Genomic DNA, 18,903 nt, shown 5'->3' with positions numbered 1-18,903 from the left:
GACACCAAACCTTTCGACTGCTTCAGATATGTGGTTTTTCTCTAGTCAATCTCATCACCTCTGCACTTTGCAGGTCTGATTTTAACATCAACAAACTGTACCCAGTGTCAATCGCAGCTCCTTTTTACTTCAATCTTCCTGGAAGCTTTTCATTCTCTCATTTCCAGAACTGACTGTCCTTTAGCTTCTTTGGACTTATTCCACGGTATGGGTTCACTGGCTCTAGCACAGCTGAAAAGAGAGTTGGGAAACCTGATCTGCCCACCTAATCCCTCTTCCTGGTTGCCAGAAACATCGAATTAAACCCCCTTAGCTTCTTAGCTCCAACTGTTTTTGTGTTCAGTTAAACACACGCAAAAAGTTTGATTTCTTGAAGGTAGCCCCTAGTTGCCAAGCAACAGCTCATTCCTTCTCTGTGCGGGTGATTATTTTTCCCATCATAAGGTTTCTCTCAGCACAACAGACAGTTTGAACTGAAACCAAAAACCCGTACACATGCAATGACCCGTGTTTATTATGGATCGACCCACACCTCTTCATGAAACCTCATATCCTGCATGCCCCTCATGGCTCCTGATACTCTCCATGCTACCCACATTCTCACTCATTGTTCTCCTTTTGAGGTCAGGGTAATTGTAAATCTATATGAAATTTGAACCTCATCCCCTTCCCCATCAGTTTTGTACGTTGGTGCAGAGTAGGAAAATTAAGTAGCATTGAAGGAAAATGATGGTGGGTGAATGTCTGAAGGAATGCAAGAACAATATTGGGAGCTGGACTGTGGTAACGTGCCCACCTCTGCACCAACACTCCTCTAGCACTTCTTCATGGCTTTCAAAATCCCTTCCACATCTCTCAGAACAAAATTGTGGCAGGAATGGGTGGCATGATAGTACAGTGGTTAGCACTGCTGCTTCACAGCTCCAGGGATCTGGATTTGATTCCGGCTTGGGTCACTGTCTGTGTGGAGTTTGCACGTTATCCTCGTGTCTGCGTGGGTTTCCTCCGGGTGCTCCAGTTTCCTCCCACAGTCCAAAGATGTGCAGAGTAGGTTGATTGGCCAGGCTAAAATTGCCCCTTAGTGTCCTGAGATGCATTGATTAGAGGGATTAGCGGGTAAATATATAGGGATACGGGGGTAGGGCCTGGGTAGGATTGTGGTCGGTGTAGACCCAATGCGCCAGATGGCCTCTTTCTGCACTGTAGGGTTTCTATGAAACTATGAATATGCTTTGAAGGCGGGCTAACTTTTCAGAAGCCATAAAAGCAGCCAACTTGTGTTTTCCTGTCTCTATGCAAAAATATGTTGACAATAAAAATTCAGTTAAAACAGAGGGACGCAGATTCTTTACAAGGTTTTAAAGGCCAATCCATCTCCTGAGAGACGGATTGGTTTCTGTCCCTAGTACATCTCCATCGGAACCAAAAGTGAGTGAGTTAGAGCAGAGATTTTGAATTTTATAACTTTTTATTTTCCTGGGTGAAAGTTGGCACCCAGGTTGATAAGGTTGTTAAGAAGGCGTACGGTGTGTTAGCTTTTATTGGTAGAGGGATTGAATTTCGCATGAGGTCATGTTACAACTGTACAAAACTCTGGTGCGGCCACACTTGGAGTATTGCATACTGTTCTGGTCACCGCATTATAAGAAAGATGTGGAGGCATTGGAAAGGGTGCAGAGGAGGTTTACCAGGATGTTGCCTGGTATGGTGGGAAGGTCTTACGAGGAAAGGCTGAGGGACTTGGTTATTTTCATTGGAGAGAAGAAGGTTACAAGGTGACCTAATTGAGGCATACAAGATGACCAAAGGATTGGATAGGATGGATGTCAGAGGTAGGTTCTTTACTCAGAGGGTAGTAAGGGCGTGGAATGTCCTGCCTACAGCAGTTGTGGACTCGCCAACTTAAGGGCATTCAAATGGTCAGTGGATAGGCATATGGATAACATTGGAATAGTTTAGGTTAGAGGGTCATTAGGTTGGTTCCGCTGGTGGCGCAACATTGAGGGCCAAAGGGCCTGTACTGTGCTGTAATGTTCTATGTTCTATTTCCTAGCTGTCCCAACACGTCATTGCCGTGTTAGGGCAGCTAGGAAAATAAAAAGTTATCAAATTCTGCCCTCAACTATTCACCTTCTGACCATCTCCAAAAATTACATTTTGGACACCTTAAAATTTCTGAAAGCAGATAAAACTATGGTAAGATCACTTCCCCACCCGCCATCCCACAAATGTGTTTATGGTTTCATTTGGGACTGGTTTGGAAAGGTCCAGTGGAGATCCAATGGTAAACAGGATCTGAAAATCAGTGTGAGATCATTTGTGGGAAGTTTCAGATTTCAATTCCCAGTGGCACTGAAGTTTCAGCTGGTAGATATTAGCCTCTGAAGTCAAAGATCTTTAATTCAGTCTTTTTGGGATGCTCAGTTATAAATTACAGGCATTATCTTAGAGCAAATAAATTATGCCAAAAAAAAAATACACCTTATCATTAACTCTGGGGCTTCCTAACATGTCTCGTTGGATGGAGTTTAGCAGAAGTAATTTGGCAGTTATACAGTACTGCAGATATACAGTGCAGGCTTGGAGGGCCGAAGGGCCTGTTCCTGTGCTATAATTTTCTTTTTTTTTTGAATTTTCAAGCTAACAAGTAATGTATTTGCCTGCATTAAAATCTCTCAAATCAACAAGTACTAAGTGTTCAAGACCAATAAAATCTAAAAATAATAGACACACCATAAGAGCTCCAAATTATCATAGGAACCTGCACTTCATCATCTGCACTACCCTCTCCACTCCTACAGTCAAAAACAAGCAAGCAGTTTGACAGGACACTTCAAAGAAAGTACTTCTTATTTCAAGATGGCACCGGGGCGAGGTGACTTCTTGCAAGCTGTGCTCAGCAAACATTCTGATTCTATCTTCTTCTATGTCTCTAAAACTTTATTCTAACTGTTTTAAACTCTCTAACAATACTCTAGTGCTCTAACTAAATCTCTTACAGATTTGGCAATCCTTAGAAGCCTGGAGACACCTGACCTGCACTGAGTTGATCTTTCTCTACAACCTTGCTATGACTGTAACACTACATTCTGCACCCTCTCCTTTCCTTCTCTATGAACGGTAATGCTTTGTCTGTACGGCACGCAAGGAAAAATAATTTTCACTGTATACCAAATACATGTGGCAATAATAAATCAAACCAAACAGCATGTTCCTCTCAATGATATTTATAGATTGGACACAAACAGATTTCAAAGTAAAGTTAAAGTTTATTTATTAGTCACAAGTAAGGCTTACATTAACACTGCAATGAAGTTACTATGAAATTCCTCTAGTTGCCACAGTCCAGCGCCTGTTCGGGTCAATGCACCTAACCGACACATCTTTCAGAAGTACAATCAAGTACAATCAATTCCTTCCAGCATCTAGCAGCAAGCAAAAGTCTGAGTCTCCCATCACCCGCCCTTGCAGATTGATATTGGCTTCTGGTCTTCCAAACTGCACATTTAAAATTCTCATCTGCTTGTTAATTCTAACTAACCATGGCTCGCCCTTCTGATTGCTTCTCTACTCCACACTTTGGAATTCTCTTCTTTGCTTCCTTTAAGGCTCGCTCTTAACATAAATGCTTTGTAACAGCTCACAGACTTGGTGTCAGTTTTCCATTGCACCCCCCTCCATGAAGCACCTTGCAAATTCTTTTCTGTGCAACATGAACGCAAGATACTGTAATAATAAGAGAAGGCACAACACAACAAAAAAATCATTATAATTGACATATGCCTCTGACAAATTTACTGGAGTTCTATGAGGATGTGTCTAGGGCGGTGGATAGAGGAGAGCTGGTGGATGTGGTCTTTCTTGATTTTCAGAAGGCGTTTGACAAGGTACCTCACAAAAGGTTATTGCAGAAGGTCAGGGGACATGGAGTTGGGGGTAGGGTGTTAGCGTGGATAGAGGACTGGTTGTCAAATAGGAGGCAGAGAGTGGGGGTCAATGGGTGCTATTCGGATTGGCGGATGGTGACTAGTGGAGTGCCTCAGGGGTCGGTGCTGGGCCCTCAGCTATTTACCATTTATATAGATGATCTGGAGGAGGGAACCGAGTGTATGGTGTCGAAATTTGCCGATGACACCAAGATTGGTGGGAAGGCAAATTGTGCGGAGGGTGTGGAGAGTCTGCAGAAGGATCTAGATAGGCTGGGCGAATGGGCCAGGAACTGGCAAGTGGAATTTAATGTTGGCAAGTGTGAGGTGGTCCACTTTGGTAGGAATAATGGTAGGAAGGATTATTACTTACGTGGAGAAAAACTGCAGCAGGCGACAGTGCAGAGGGACCTCGGGGTCCTTGTGCATGAGTCGCAAAAACCCAGCTTACAGGTGCAGCAGGTGGTCAGGAAGGCGAATGGGATGCTGGCCTTCATAGCGAGGGGGATTGAATATAAAAGTAGGGAGGTCTTGCTGAAGCTATATAAGGCATTGGTGAGGCCGCAGCTGGAGTACTGTGTGCAGTTTTGGGTGCCGTACTTACGCAAGGATATTTTGGCCTTGGAGGGAGTGCAGTGGAGGTTTACTAGGCTGATGCCGGAGTTGAGGGGGTTGAGCTATGAGGAGAGGCTGAATAAACTAGGCTTGTACTCGTTAGAGTTTAGAAGAATGAGGGGAGATCTCATTGAGACGTATAAGATGATGAATGGGATGGATAGGATAGAGGTGGAGAGACTCTTCCCGCTCAGAAAGGACAGTAGGACTAGGGGGCACAGCCTCAAAATAAAGGGGGGGCGGTTTAGAATGGAGTTGAGGAAGAACTTCTTCACTCAAAGGGTGGTAAATCTCTGGAATTCTCTGCCCGTTGAAGTGGTGGAGGCTACCTCGCTAAATATTTTTAAGAAGCGGGTTGATGGGTTTTTGATAAGAGAGGGGATTAGGTAGGTTATGGGGAGAGGGCAGGAATGTGGAACTGAGCCACGACAGATCAGCCTTGATCTTACTGAATGGCGGGGCAGGCTCGAAGGGCCAGATGGCCTACTCTTGCTCCTATTTCTTATGTTCTTATGTTCTTAATGCAAATCAAAGCCTGAAAAATTAAATCGTCGACTGTGCTTGTACAAATGATGTGGATATGCCGACGTTGGACTGGGGTAAACACAGTAAAAAGTCTGACAACACCAGGTTTAAGTCCAACCGATTTATTTGATAGTAAACTCACTAGCTTTCGAGGTTTCCCTCTTCGTCAGGTGAATGGAGAGTTCTGGCCTCAGACAGAGCATATAAATCACAGACAGTTTACTGATTACTGATTAGAATGCGAATCTTTATATCTAACCTTCTGTTCACGTCCTAAAGTGGCCGACAATGTGAGTGACCACAATACCACACAATCTTGCCACAACAACCTCTGCAAGACATGCCAGATCATCGACATGGATACCATCATCACACATGAGAATACCATCCACCAGGTACACGGTAAATACTCTTGCAACTCGGCCAACATTGTCTACCTGATACGTTGCAAGAAAGGATGTTCCGAAGTGTGGTACATTGGGGAGACCATGCAGACGCTACGACAACAGATGAATGAACATCGCTCGACAATCACCAGGCAAGACTGTTCCCTTCCTGTTGGCGAACACTTCAGTGGTCATGGGCATTCAGCCTCTGACCTTCGGGTAAGCATTCTCCAAGGTGGCCTTCACGACACACGACAGCACAGAGTCACTGAGCAGAGGCTGATAGCCAAGTTCCGTACACGAGGACAGTCTCAACAGGGATCTTGGGTTCATGTCGCATTATCTGTAACCCCCGTGACTTGCCTGGGTTTGCAAAACCTCACTTACTGTATGTCTGGAGACAATACACATCTCTTTAACCTGTGATCAGTGCTCCTTCCACTCACATTGTCGGCCACTTTAGGACTTGAACAGCAGGTTAGGTATAAAGATTCGCATTCTAATCAGTAATTTGTAAACTGTCTGTGCTTTATATGCTCTATCTGAGGCCAGATCTCTCCATTCACCTGACGACGAGGGAAACCTCGAAAGCTAGTAAGTTTACTATCAAATAATTCGGTTGGGCTTAAACCTGGTGTCAGACTTTTTACTCCTTGTACAAATGAAACACATTTATATTCATTCAGCTTCTGTCAGAGAAATGCTTCCAGAAGCTGCTTCCAATCCTGCTGCTCTAGAAGGCTGCCAGCTTGATACATCCAAGCTGTTCCAACATAGAATGGACCCTTTGTTTTTGTGATACTCATCGCTCATTGACAGTATACTTCCCTTTAAGTTTTGGGTTCAAGCTCCACTCTAGAGATATGGCACCTGATAATCTAGGCTGACACAATGAGGCAACTGCAAACACCACATTGTTACAGCTAGTGTTGTGCAGATGAGGTGTTAAAACAAGACTCTGGCTGCATAACTAGACATTGACAATTGCGTGGAAGTGCCTGAAGAAAAGCAGCGATGTTCTGGTGTCCTGCAAGTTTATCCCTTAAGGATCAGAAACATACCATCTGTTCGCCTTGCTGTGTGCATTTGTCAGCAGTAGATAGATTTCAAAAGTAATGCACAAGCTGGAAATCGGTTTGGGACATCCTCCACAAGATGGGAAAGGCACTATATATTTTAAAAACCACAGTTCTTTATGGTTATATTTTAAAAACCACAGTTCTATGTAATTATATTTTAAAAACATTTCCGTATGGTTATTTTCTATAGGGCGGCACAGTGTGACAGTGATTGGTTCTGCTGCCTCATAACGCCAGGGTTCACTTCCGGTCTTTGGGTTGCTGTCTGTATGGTGTTTGCACGTTCTCCCTGCGTCTGTGCAGGTTTCCTCCGGGTGCTGCAATTTCCTCCCACAGTCCAATGATGTGCAGGTTAGGTTGATTGGCCATGCTAAACTAACCCTAGTGTCAGGGGATTAGCTAGGATAAATGTGTCAGGTTGTGGGAATAGGGCCTGGGTGGGATTGTGGTCAGTACAAACTTGAAGGGTCAAATGATCTCCTTCTGCACTGTAGGGATTCTATGATTCTATAATTCCTTTCATGATTGCAGAATACAGGGCCAATGCACTTAAAGACAATGAAGTACTTTTTGAAATCGAACCACTGTTGTAATATATGATGCATGGCAGTCAATACGCCCAAGATTCCACAAAAAGCAAAGTACTAATGGCCAGATAATCTGTTCTATTGATGTTATTCAGGGGATAAATATTAGCCAGGACACAGGAAGTCTCCCTCATTCTTTTTTTGAAACAGTGTAATGGAATCGTAAATCCACCCAAGAGGCAAGATGGGACCTGAGATTAATGTTTTACTTGAAAGATGTCGAGCTGGATTTTCTGGCCCATCCTGCCAGTGGAATCTTCCAGTTCCACCAAAGGTGACACTTTGCAGCGGGTTCCCCTGCGGCAGGGTTGGGGAGCCATATAAAATGCCATAGACCACAACCTTAAGACCTCGTCCCACCCGACTTCCAGCGAGACGGGGTGGTAAGATCAGGCAGGAGGCAAAAAATTAGGTTCAGGTCCGGTTTCCTGCTTCCCTCGTTCGCACTGGCCGATGAAACCAGCTTTGCCCCCAAAAAGGGCATAAAGCCAATTTAAATATCAGGATTGGGGGCAGGGAAGCGGCGGACTCTGAAGGAAGGGGTGGTGATTGGTGAGGGAGAGAACTGTGCACAATGGCGCCCCTAGTGTGCAACAGCTGGCTTCCCCAACAAGCTGAGACTCCAATGCCTCCTTCTCAGCATCCCCTCCAACCCTCCCCCACTGGTGAGAATTGCATCCTGGCACTTTTATTTTGTATGAAGTGTCATAAGATTGGATTTTTCAAACTCTCCCAAAAACTTTCCCATTTTCTCACTCATTCAGCACTCAAAAAAAATTTTTCACCCATAGACTTTGGCAGAAACAAAAGATCCCACCAGGGGCCAATGGCCAGCCACCTCCACTGCCAGGAAACACACCGACCTGACATAGAAGTTTCTGCCGGGAATTATTCAGTTAGTGTTGATGCCTTGGCAGGCAATAACATTCAGATATAACGGTTAGAATCCATAGAATCCCTACAGTACAGGAAGAGGCCATTCGGCCCATTGAGTCTGCACCAACCACAATCCCACCCAGGCCCTATCACCGTAACCCCACGCATTTACCCTGCTAATCTCCTGACACTAGGGTCAATTTAGCGCAGCCAGTCAACCCAACCCACACATCTTTAGCCTGTGGGAGGAAATTGGAGCACCTGGAGGAAACCCACACAGACATGGGGAGAACGTGCAGACTCTGCACAGGCAGTGACCCAAGGCCAAAATTGAACTTGGGACCCTGGTGCTGTGAGGCAGCAGTGCTAACCACTGTGCCACCATGCCACCCTCTTGTGCCACCCAATGTAGGCTGCTGTTGGCCATGCTTTTCAACTGCCTCTGTGTCAACTAATACTTACACCTGAGCGTCACCTAGGTCGCAGCGGAGTATTGGCAGGCGTTGAAGTGTGTATACTTTAATGCGAGGAGCATACGCAACAAGGTGGATGAACTTGCAGCCTGGATTGGTGCCTGGGACTTCGATGTTGTGGCCATTTCAGAGACATGGATAGAGCAGGGACAGGAAAGGTTGTCGCAGGTTCCAGGGTTAGATGTTTCAGTCAGAGCAGAGAAGGTGGTAGAAGAGGGGGAGGCGTGGCATTGTTAGTCAAGGACTGTATTACGGTGGCAGAAAGGACATTTGATGTGGACCTGTCTATTGAGGTTGTATGGGCTGAGATTAGAAACAAGAAAGGAGGGGTCACCCTGCTAGGAGCTTTTTATAGGCCTCCAAAAAGTTCCAGAGACGTAGAGGAAAGGATTACAAAGATGATCTTGGATAGGTGCGAGAATAACAGGGTAGTTGTTATGGGGGACTTTAACTTTACAAATATCGATTGGAAAAGCTATAGCTCAAGCACGTTAGAGGGGTCAGTTTATGTCCAATGTGTGCAGGAAGGTTTCCTGACACAGTATGCAGATAGGCCAACAAGAGGTGAAGCTACATTGGATTTGGTACTGGGTAATGAACCAGACCAGGTGTTAGACTTGGAGGTAGGCGAGCACTTTGGTGATAGTGACCACAATGTGGTTACGTTTACCTTAGTGATGGAAAGGGATAGGTATATACCAAAGGGCAGAAGCTATAGCTGGGGGAAAGGTAATTATGAGGCTATTAGGTGAGATTTAGGATACATAGGTTGGAGTAGGAAACTGCAGGGGCTGGGAACATCTGAAATGTGGAGCTTATTCAAGGAGCAGCTACTGCCAGTCCTTGATAAACATGTACCTGTCAGGCAGGGAGGAGGTGGTCGAGTGAGGGAACCGAGGTGTACTAAGGAAGTTGAATCTCTAGGAGTTACAAATTAGCCAGGAAGGAGCTAAAGAGAGTGTTAAGAAGAGCTAGAAGAGGACATGAGAAGACTTTGGCAGATAGGATCAAGGAGAACCCTAAAGCTTTCTACAGGTATGTCAAGAATAAAAGATTGGTTAGGGTAAGATTAGGGTCAGTCAGAGACAGTAGTGGGAAGTTGTGCGTGGAGCCTGAAGAGATAGGAGAGGCACTAAATGAATATTTTTCGTCAGTATTCACGCAGGAAAAAGTCAATGTAGTCGAGAAGAATACTGAGATACAGCCTTTTAGACTGGACGGGATTGAGGTACATAAGGAGGAAGTGTTAGCAATTCTTGAGAGTATGAAAATAGATAAGTCCACTGGGCCGGATGGGATTTACCCTAGGATTCTCTGGGAGGCTAGGGAGGAGATTGTAGAGCCTTTGGCTTTGATCTTCATGTCGTCATTGGCTACAGGTATAGTGCCGGAAGACTGGAGGATAGCAAATGTTGTCCCCTTGTTCAAGAAGGGGAGTAAAGACCATCCTGGGAATTATAGACCAGTGAGCCTTACTTCCGTTGTCGGCAAAGTTTTGGAAAGAATTGTAAGGGATAAGATTTATAATCATCTAGAAAGAAATAAATTGATTAGGAATAGTCAACATGGTTTCGTAAAGGGTAGGTCATGCCTCACAAACCTTATTGAGTTTTTTGAAAAGGTGACCAAAGAGGTGGATAAGGGTATGGCAGTTGACGTGGTGCATATGGATTTTAGCAAAGCGTTTGATAAGGTTTCCCATGGTAGGCTACTGCAGAAAATGCAGATGCATGGGATTGAGGGTGATTGGCTAGCTGATAGAAGACAGAGGGTGGTGGTTGATGGGAAATATCCAACCTGGAGTTCAGTTACAAGTGGTGTACCTCAGGGATCTGTTTTGGGGCCACTGCTGTTTGTCATTTTTATAAATGACCTAGATGAGGGTGTAGAAGGATGAGTTAGTAAATTTGCTGACGACACCAAAGTCGGAGGAGTTGTAGACAGTGAGGATGGATGTTACAGTTTGTAGAGAGACAAAGATAAGCTGCAGAGCTGGGCTGAGAGGTGGCAAATGGAGTTTAATGCGGAAAAGTGTGAGGTGATTCACTTTGGTAAGAGTAACAGGAGTACAGAATATAGGGCTAATGGAAGGACTGTTGGTAGTGTCGACGAGCAGAGAGATCTCGGTGTACATGTGCATAGATCCCTGAAAGTTGGCACCCAGGTTGATAAGGTTGCTAAGAAGGCGTACGGTGTGTTAGCTTTTATTGGTAGAGGGATTGAATTTCGGAGCCGTGAGGTCACTTTGCAACTGTACAAAACTCTGGTGCGGCCGCACTTGGAGTACTGCGTACAGTTCTGGTCGCCGCATTATAAGAAGGATGTGGAGGCATTGGAAAGGGTGCAGAGGAGGTATGGTGGGAAGGTCTTATGAGGAAAGGCTGAGGGACTTGAGGTTGTTTTCTTTAGAAAGAAGAAGGTTGAGAGGTGACCTAATTGAGGCATACAAGATGATCAGAGGATTAGATAGGGTGGATAGTGAGAGCCTTTTTCCTCGGATGGTGACGGCTAACACGAGGGAATATAGCTTTAAATTAAGGGGTGGTAATTATAGGACAGATGTCAGAGGTAGATTCTTTACTCAGAGGGTAGTAAGGGCATGGAATGCCCTGCCTGCAGCAGTTGTGGACTCGCCAACTTTAAGGGCGTTCAAATGGTCAGTGGATAGGCATATGGATAACACTGGAATAGTTTAGGTTAGAAGGTCATTAGATTGGTTCCAATGGTCGGCGCAACATTGAGGACCGAAGGGCCTGTACTGCGCTGTAATGTTCTACGTTCTGTAAAAGTTAGCTTTGGTTGTGCACACAGTTTAAGCGCTGCAATACTGACACTGGAGTTTGGCAATAATGGCAGAAGTTCCATTTGACTCAGGCTCTAAATGATGTTATTATACATCCTGTCATAAGAACATAAGAAATAGGAGCAGGAGTAGGCCATCTAACCCTTCAAGCCTGCCCCGCCATTCAATAAGATCATGGCTGATCTGAAGTGGCTCAGTTCCACTTGCCCGCTTTCTCCCCATAGCCCTTAATTCTCTTGTCTGTAAAAAACCTATCTACCCATGTCTTAAATATATTTAGTGAGGTAGCCTCCACCACTTCAACGGGCAGAGAATTCCAGAGATTCACCACCCTTTGAGTGAAGAAGTTCCTCCTCAACTCTGACCTAAACTGCACCCCCCTTATCTTGAGGCTGTGCCCTCTAGTCCTGCTGTCCTTTCTGAGTGGGAAGAATCTCTCTACCTCTACCCTATCCATCCCCTTCATTATCTTATACGTCTCTATAAGATCCCCCCTCATCCTTCTAAACTCCAACGAGTACAGACCCAGTCTATTCAGCCTCTCTTCATAGTCCAGCCCCCTCATCTCCGGCATCAGCCTAGTGAACCTCCTCTGCACTCCCTCCAAGGCCAAAATATCCTTGCGCAAGTGCGGCGACCAAAACTGCACACAGTACTCCAGCTGCGGCCTCACCAGTGCCCTGTACAGTTGCAGCAAGGCCTCCCTGCTTTTATATTCTATCCCCCTCGCTATAAAGGCCAGCATCCCATTCGCCTTCTTGATCACCTGCTGCACCTGCAGACTGGGTTTTTGCGGCTCATGCACAAGGACCCCCAGGTCCCTCTGCACCGTAGCATGCTGCAGCTTTTCGCCCTTTAAATAGTAATCCCTCCTACTATTATTTCTGCCAAAGTGGATAACCTCACCCTTGCTAACATTCTACTCCATCTGCCAGGTCCTCGCCCACTCGCTCAGCCTATCCAGATCCCTCTTCAGACTTTCCACTCCCGCCGCACAATTTGCTTTCCCACTCATCTTTGTGTCATCAGCAAATTTCGTCACCCTACACTCAGCATTTCGTCACCCGAATGCATCATCCAAATCAGAGTCTTTCTGACACGTATAGCCTCTTAACATCTCAATTTTCCAAACCATTATCACATTTATAACCTCTACCATGCCATTTCTAGGAATAAATTAGAAATATCAGATCGCTCACATCCTTGTGCGCATGAAAATCTTAAAAATAACTTTCCCGTACGGTTTTAATGCTTTCCTGCGGGTCAGTGGCCAATTGTCAGAATATCTCCACTCTCATACTCAGCCCAGAGTCATATCCTTTTCCTGGGCAATCTTTCTCAAGGGCCATTAGGGATGGGCAAAAAAATCCAGGCCTGGATCAAATGGTCTAAATAATTTGTTTACAAATGCATTCATCAAACATTGACAAATGTTACATTGACAGTAAGAAGATTCACAACAACAGGTTAAAGTCCAGGTTTATTTGGTAGGAAAAGCCACTAGCTCTCGGAGCACTCGCTGCTCCTTCGTCCGGTGAGTGTTTAGCAAACAGCAGATGGGAAGGGGTATAAATGGCAAGACAAAACAAAGCAGAGGTGAAATTCAATTCAAGAACTTCAGTTTCAAATCAAATGGCCAGCAGCTAAAAATCAGCTGAGTGCACCTAAAGTTTAAGGTTTACTTATTAGTGTCACAAGTAGGCTTACATTAACACTGCAATGAAGTTATTGTGAAAATCCCATATTCACCACACTCTTGACACCTGTTTGGGTGCAGTGAGGGAGAATTTGGCATAGCCAATGCACTTAACCAGCACATCTTTTGGACTGTGGCAGAAAACCAGAGCACCCAGAGGAAACCCCCGCAGACACAGGGAGAAAGTGCAGGCTCCACAGAGACAATGACCCAAGCCGGGAATTGAACCTGGTCCCTGGCGCTGTGAGGCAGCAGTGCTGACCATTGTGCCACCTCAGCTACCCTTTGATTCTCCAAGTTCCCTAATGTCCTTTAGGGAACAAAATCTGCCATCCTTACCTGGTCTGGCCTACACGTGACTCCAGAGCCACAGCAATTATTTACTAGGATGCTACAGGGACTTGATGGTTTGAGTTATAAGTAGAGGGTCAATAGACTGGGACTTTTTTTCCCTGGAGCATATGAGGCTTAGTGGTGGTCTTAGAGGTCTATCAAATAATGAGGGCATAGGTTTAAGGTGAGAGGGAAGAGATGCAAAAGGGCTCGAGGGACAATTTTTTCACACAAGGGTGGTGAGTGTCTGAAACGAGTTGATGTGAATGCAACCTCTTCACCTAAATTGGGAATTAGCTTACTGGTAAAAACTGGGTTGCATGGACAAGTTGGACCAAAGGGCCTGTTTCCATATTGTAAGCCTCTATGACACTTTGTGGTTGACTTTCAACTGTCCTCAGGTAACTAGGGATGGGCAATAAATGCTGGCCAGCCAATGACACCCATGTTCCATGAATAAATTATAAAAAAAGATTCACTTGATGGAGTATTCAGAAGGCATAAGAATAACTATTCCTTTAATTGACATATACATTCCTTCAACAAATCAAAAGTGACCTTTGCTGTAGAATTTAACACAAGCAATACTAAAGTGAATATCAGGACACTTGCTGCCCTTTATCAGACATCTTTTTTTGAAAAAGGGGTATGCTGTGAATTATTTTCAATCTAACAGCAGAGACATTGTGGCACGTTGGCATGGAAACGCAAACTAAGTACTGCAGTCGTGCAACCACCACCTGCTTAGGCATCTTATTTTGCTCAAACTGAGTTTATAAATTGAATACAACAGTTTTCACAAGCTGGGTAAAGGTGTATTATCAGCATATAATTGAGGTCATTGAGCCAAAAGCGATGGGAAGAAATTTGTCCCCAGTAACAAGTCTACCTTCAAGATTACGTGGCTGATGTTTCGAGTCCAGATGAACCTTTGTTAAAGCTTTGACAAAGAGCCATCTGGATCTGGACTCGAAACATCAGCTCTTTTCTCTCCTTATAAATGCTGCTGGACCTGCTGAGATTTTCCAGCATTTTCTCTTTTGGTTTAAGATTCCAGCATCCATAGTAATTTGCTTTTCTCTTAGATTCTGGGGCTAATTGGCTGATCCAAGAACATTACCTGAGAGTACTACGGACTTGCCCCAGTTAAATTACCAGGTACTCCACAAAAGGGTGATTCACATCCAAGCTCATCGCCAGGCTGATGGAGTATAATGTGGGAAAATGTAAAGTCGCTCATTTCAGCAGGAAGATTAAGAAAGCGAAGCGCTATTTGAAATGGAGAACAGACCACAAGGTCCATTGAGCCTGCTCCTCCACTCAATACAATCATTACCGATCTTCAAATTAAAACATAATTTTCCCCACCCATATCCCTTCATTCCCTGAAATAAACAAACATCTCTCTATCTCAGCCTTAAACATATTTAACGATGAAGCATCCACACCCACTGGTATAGAGAATTCCAAAGATTCACAACTTTTTGAGTGAAGTAGTTCCTCCTCATTCCAGTCCAAAATAATTGGTCCCTTATCTTGAGACTAGGTAAAGAGAGATACGGGTCAAACGCGGGCAATGGGGAATAACTTGGTGGTAAATGCTGGACAGCATGGACAAGTTGTGCCAAAGGGCCTGTTTCCATGTTATAAATCTCGAGAACATTTAACATGGAACCCTACAGTGCAGAAAGAGGCCCTTCGGCCCATCGAGTCTGCACCGACCATAATCCCACCCAGGCCCTATCCCCATATCCCTACACATTTACCCACTAATCCCTCTAACCTACAGATCCCAGGACACTAAGGGGCAATTTTAGCATAGCCAATCAACCTAACACTCTTGATACATACTTGATACAATACACTTGATAGCCAATCAACCTAACACTCTATGACACTGTGTGATTGATTCTCAACTGCCATCAGACAACTTGGGATGGGCAATAAATGCTGTGATGTGGAGATGCCGGTGTTGGACTGGGGTAAACACATTAGGAATCTCACAACACCAGGTTAAAGTCCAACAGGTTTATTAGGTAGCACAAGCCACAAGCTTTCGGACACTACTCCTTCATCAAGTGAATGGGAGTTCTGGAACTTCCGCTCACTTGATGAAGAGACAGCACTCTGAAAGCTTGTGGCTTGTGCTATCAAATAAACCTGTTGGATTTTAACCTAGTGTTGTGAGACGTCTTACAATAAATGCTGGCCAGCTAGCAATGCCCATGTCCCATGAATGAATAAAATAAAGTGCAGAGGCAGGGAGGTCATGCTGGAATTTTATAAAATGCTGGTTAGGCCACAACTGAAGTACTTAGAAAGGATGTGATTGCCCATGTTTTAGATTCCCCAACCCAATCCTTCAATGTCACCCTATCAAGTCCCTTCTGAATTTTGTAGGTTTCATTCTAAATTCCGAAGAATACAAGCCCAATTTACACAGCCTCTCCACATAGGACAACTACTTCCAATGTAGGGACCAAAACAGCACACTGTACTCCAGATGCAGGCTCACTAAAACTGTGTAGAGCTGTAGAAACTTCCCATCATTATTCTTGTACTACAATCCCCTTTTCCAATAGTAGACGGGTAAGTAAGCAAGGTGCATAGGTTTAAGTAAGATGCAGAAGGCGAAGAAGGGAGTTGAGAGAAACTTTTAGAGGTGGTGGGAGTCTGGAACTCATTACCTGAAAAGGTGGTTGCATCAGAAACTCTCGTAACACTTAAAAAGTATTTAGACGTTCATTTGCATTTGTAACTCCAGGGCTAAGGGCCTAGTGCTTGAAAATGGAATCAGTGTAATCAGATCTTTGTTGACCAGCATGGACATGATGAACCAAATGGCCTCTTTTGTGCTGTAAACATCTATAAATTTATTCATTTATGGGATGCGGGCATTTATTGTCCATAACTGTGGGCATTTAAGACTCATCCATATTGCTGGGGATCCGGAGTCACACATAGGCCAGACCAGGTAAGGATGGCAGATTTCCTTCCCTAAAAGACACTAGTGAACCAGTTGGGTTTTTACGACAATCGTTTCACGATCAGCAGATACTTGATGAATTCAAATTTCACCATTTGCTACAGTGGGATTTGTATCCTGGATCTCTGGATTACTAATCCAGTGACAATACCACTATACCACCGCCTGCCCCTGTCATTGTTTAGGATGTCCAGCGCTCTTTGCAAAACACTTTTGTTTTGCTTTAGAAGACATTTTAAAAATCTTTGTTGTTTTAAAATTATTTTTAATAATGTTAAAGATTATCTTTAGAATAACAGCAAGCTCCTTGGGGGGAGAACCAGAGGAACATCAAAATAAAAGCAAAATACTCTGCGGGTGCTGGATATCTGAAATAAAAACAAAGTGCTGGATAAACTCAGCGGTTCAGGCAGCACCTGAGAAGGGAGAAACAGAACTTAAGCTTTCAAATCCATCTGAGTTGCACTTTCTGCTTGTATAGTTAAAGGCACTCGCAGCTTGATGCACGGTGGCACAGTGGTTAGCACTGCTGCTTCAGAGCGCTAGGGGCCCAGGATTGATTCCCTGTTGGTGTGGAGTCTGCACATTATCCCCATGTATGCGAGGGTTTCCTCTGCGTCCCAGTTTCCTCCCAAAGTCTGAAAGACATGGTGGCTAGGTGCACTGGCCATACTAAATTCTCCCTCAGTGTACCCAAACAGGCGCCGGAGGGTGGCAACTAGGGGAATTTCACAGTAACTTCACTGCAGTGTTAGTGTAAGCCTACTTGCAAAGCCTTAAATAAACTTAAAGTAAGAAAGCAAAGCCCAGAAAGGCAAATTCCAGACCAATCTCCTACTGGTAATCAACATTAGTTATGAACCCCAACATGAGCCATAACCAAATTCAATCCAATCATTAGTTGTCAGTGGGAGCTTTAATCTATGTAAATTGGCCACTGCACTTTCTGCAAAGCGTTTCAGGGACTCCCAAGGGCGCCAATATAAACTAATTCCCTTGGTGAACAAGTATGTCACTGATCATGGTGTAAACACAACACATGATCGAAGCGATATTTTAAACCTCCCAAAGTACCTTTAACAGTGCAGCACACGCCAACAACAGATAAGAATCAATTTGGAGACAAGGGAGAGAAAATAAACACATCAGAAATTGACACCTACCCTGGTGGGAGATGGTTTTCCTGGGAACTGAATCCTGAGCCAAGCCCAAAATGCAGGCACGAAAGCAGCATACAATCGCAGTGTAAGCAGCCAGAACCGCAGATCCTCCTTTCATCTTCTTCTTGTTGTTGTTTGTTTTTGGGGGGGAATAAAATAAAACAAAGTACAGTAACTAGAAGAGGGGCAGAAAAAAACAATGTCCACTGTTTTCTTTTTCCCGATCCTCCTTTTCCTGGTTGTAATCAACACCCAGGCTGGGCAATACAATGAAGAAGAAGCACATACACACAGAGCGCCCAGGTGTTTAAAACCAGTCAGCCACTCCTTTCCTTCTCACACAAAATAAAACTTTTCATGTCCAACTCCCTGGGATCGCGGCTGAGACCCCAGGAACCCTCCAGAGTTGGTGAAACTTTCTTTTTGTTCTGTGTGAGAGAAAGATTAGGTCGGAAGCGTTACGCAATCGCTTTTTGTTACTGTATCTCGACCAACAGCGCCAGGTAGCGCAAGACGCGAGAATCAGAGGAGGGGTTGGGTTTGAGTCACAGCCTATGTGTACCTAAGAAAACTCCACCCTCTCGCATCCGTTCCCCAATAACAAGGATACCAGTCATCTGGTCTTGTTTCTCAAGTGAGGAACACTTTGCTAGGGCTTAGATTGACTCTTGTGGTTCTGCTATCCATACTAATTGTTCCTTTTTTGTTTTGAAGTCCAGAAATTAAATAGGATGTTTCTTCCTTTCTGTACTTATTCATTTTATTAGTATCATAGGCAGGCTTACATTAACGCTGCAGTGAAGTTACTGTGAAAATGCCCGAGTCGCCACACTCTTGTTGTGGTACACTGAGGGAGAATTTAGCATGGCCAATGCACCCAACCAGCACATTTTTCAGAGTGTGGGAGGAAACCGGAGCACCAAAGGAAACCCACACAGACACAGGAAGAATGTGCAGACTCCACACAGACAGTGACTCAAGCCAGGAATCGAACCTGGGTCCCTGGCGCTTTGAGGCAGCAGTGCTAATCACTGAGCCACCATGCCACCCTATATAATGTATTTCCAGTAAATACATGGGGTTGTAGGGTAGTGTCCATGTACGATGTTCTATGGAGAGAGTCAGTGCAAACTTGATGGGCTGAAGAATCTGCTTCTGCAGTGAAGGGATTCTATAGTAAAGAAAATATTGCACTGGGAAATGTGAAAAAAATTACAAAGTTGTAGAACTGAGAGGTTACATATAACAGAAAGAGTGAACAGGCTGGGACTCTTTAGAAAAATGAAGTATGAGCGGTAATCTGCTATAGTGTAGAAGTTTCACAAGAAATCTCTTTGCACCGACACCGATCAGAATATGAAACTCTCTATCACAAGCAGTACTTAAGGCGAAACGTATGGATGCAGTTATGAGGAAGCTGGAGAAACAAATAGACTACTTGGACAAAATGATTCTATT

The 18,903-nt window shown here is 44.4% G+C and overlaps 1 protein-coding gene across 1 annotated transcript in view; it reads right to left on the bottom strand.

Moving 5' to 3' along the window:
* Positions 1 to 17,929, bottom strand: part of sema4f (sema domain, immunoglobulin domain (Ig), transmembrane domain (TM) and short cytoplasmic domain, (semaphorin) 4F) — a 204,429-nt gene extending 186,500 nt beyond the window's left edge. The window contains exon 1 of the mRNA XM_080192998.1: positions 17,449 to 17,929. Coding sequence (XP_080049124.1) covers positions 17,449 to 17,563 — 115 coding nt within the window. The 5' untranslated portion in view covers positions 17,564 to 17,929. The remainder of the gene's footprint in view (positions 1 to 17,448) is intronic.
* Between the last annotated feature and the right edge of the window lie 974 nt (positions 17,930 to 18,903).

This window comes from Carcharhinus amblyrhynchos, chromosome 1 (assembly GCF_965287045.1).
Source record: "Carcharhinus amblyrhynchos chromosome 1, sCarAmb.v2.hapA, whole genome shotgun sequence".
Classification (NCBI taxonomy): Eukaryota; Metazoa; Chordata; class Chondrichthyes; order Carcharhiniformes; family Carcharhinidae; genus Carcharhinus; species Carcharhinus amblyrhynchos.
The sequence above is the reverse complement of the archived record's forward strand: the minus strand, read 5'-3'. Positions and strand labels throughout refer to the sequence as shown.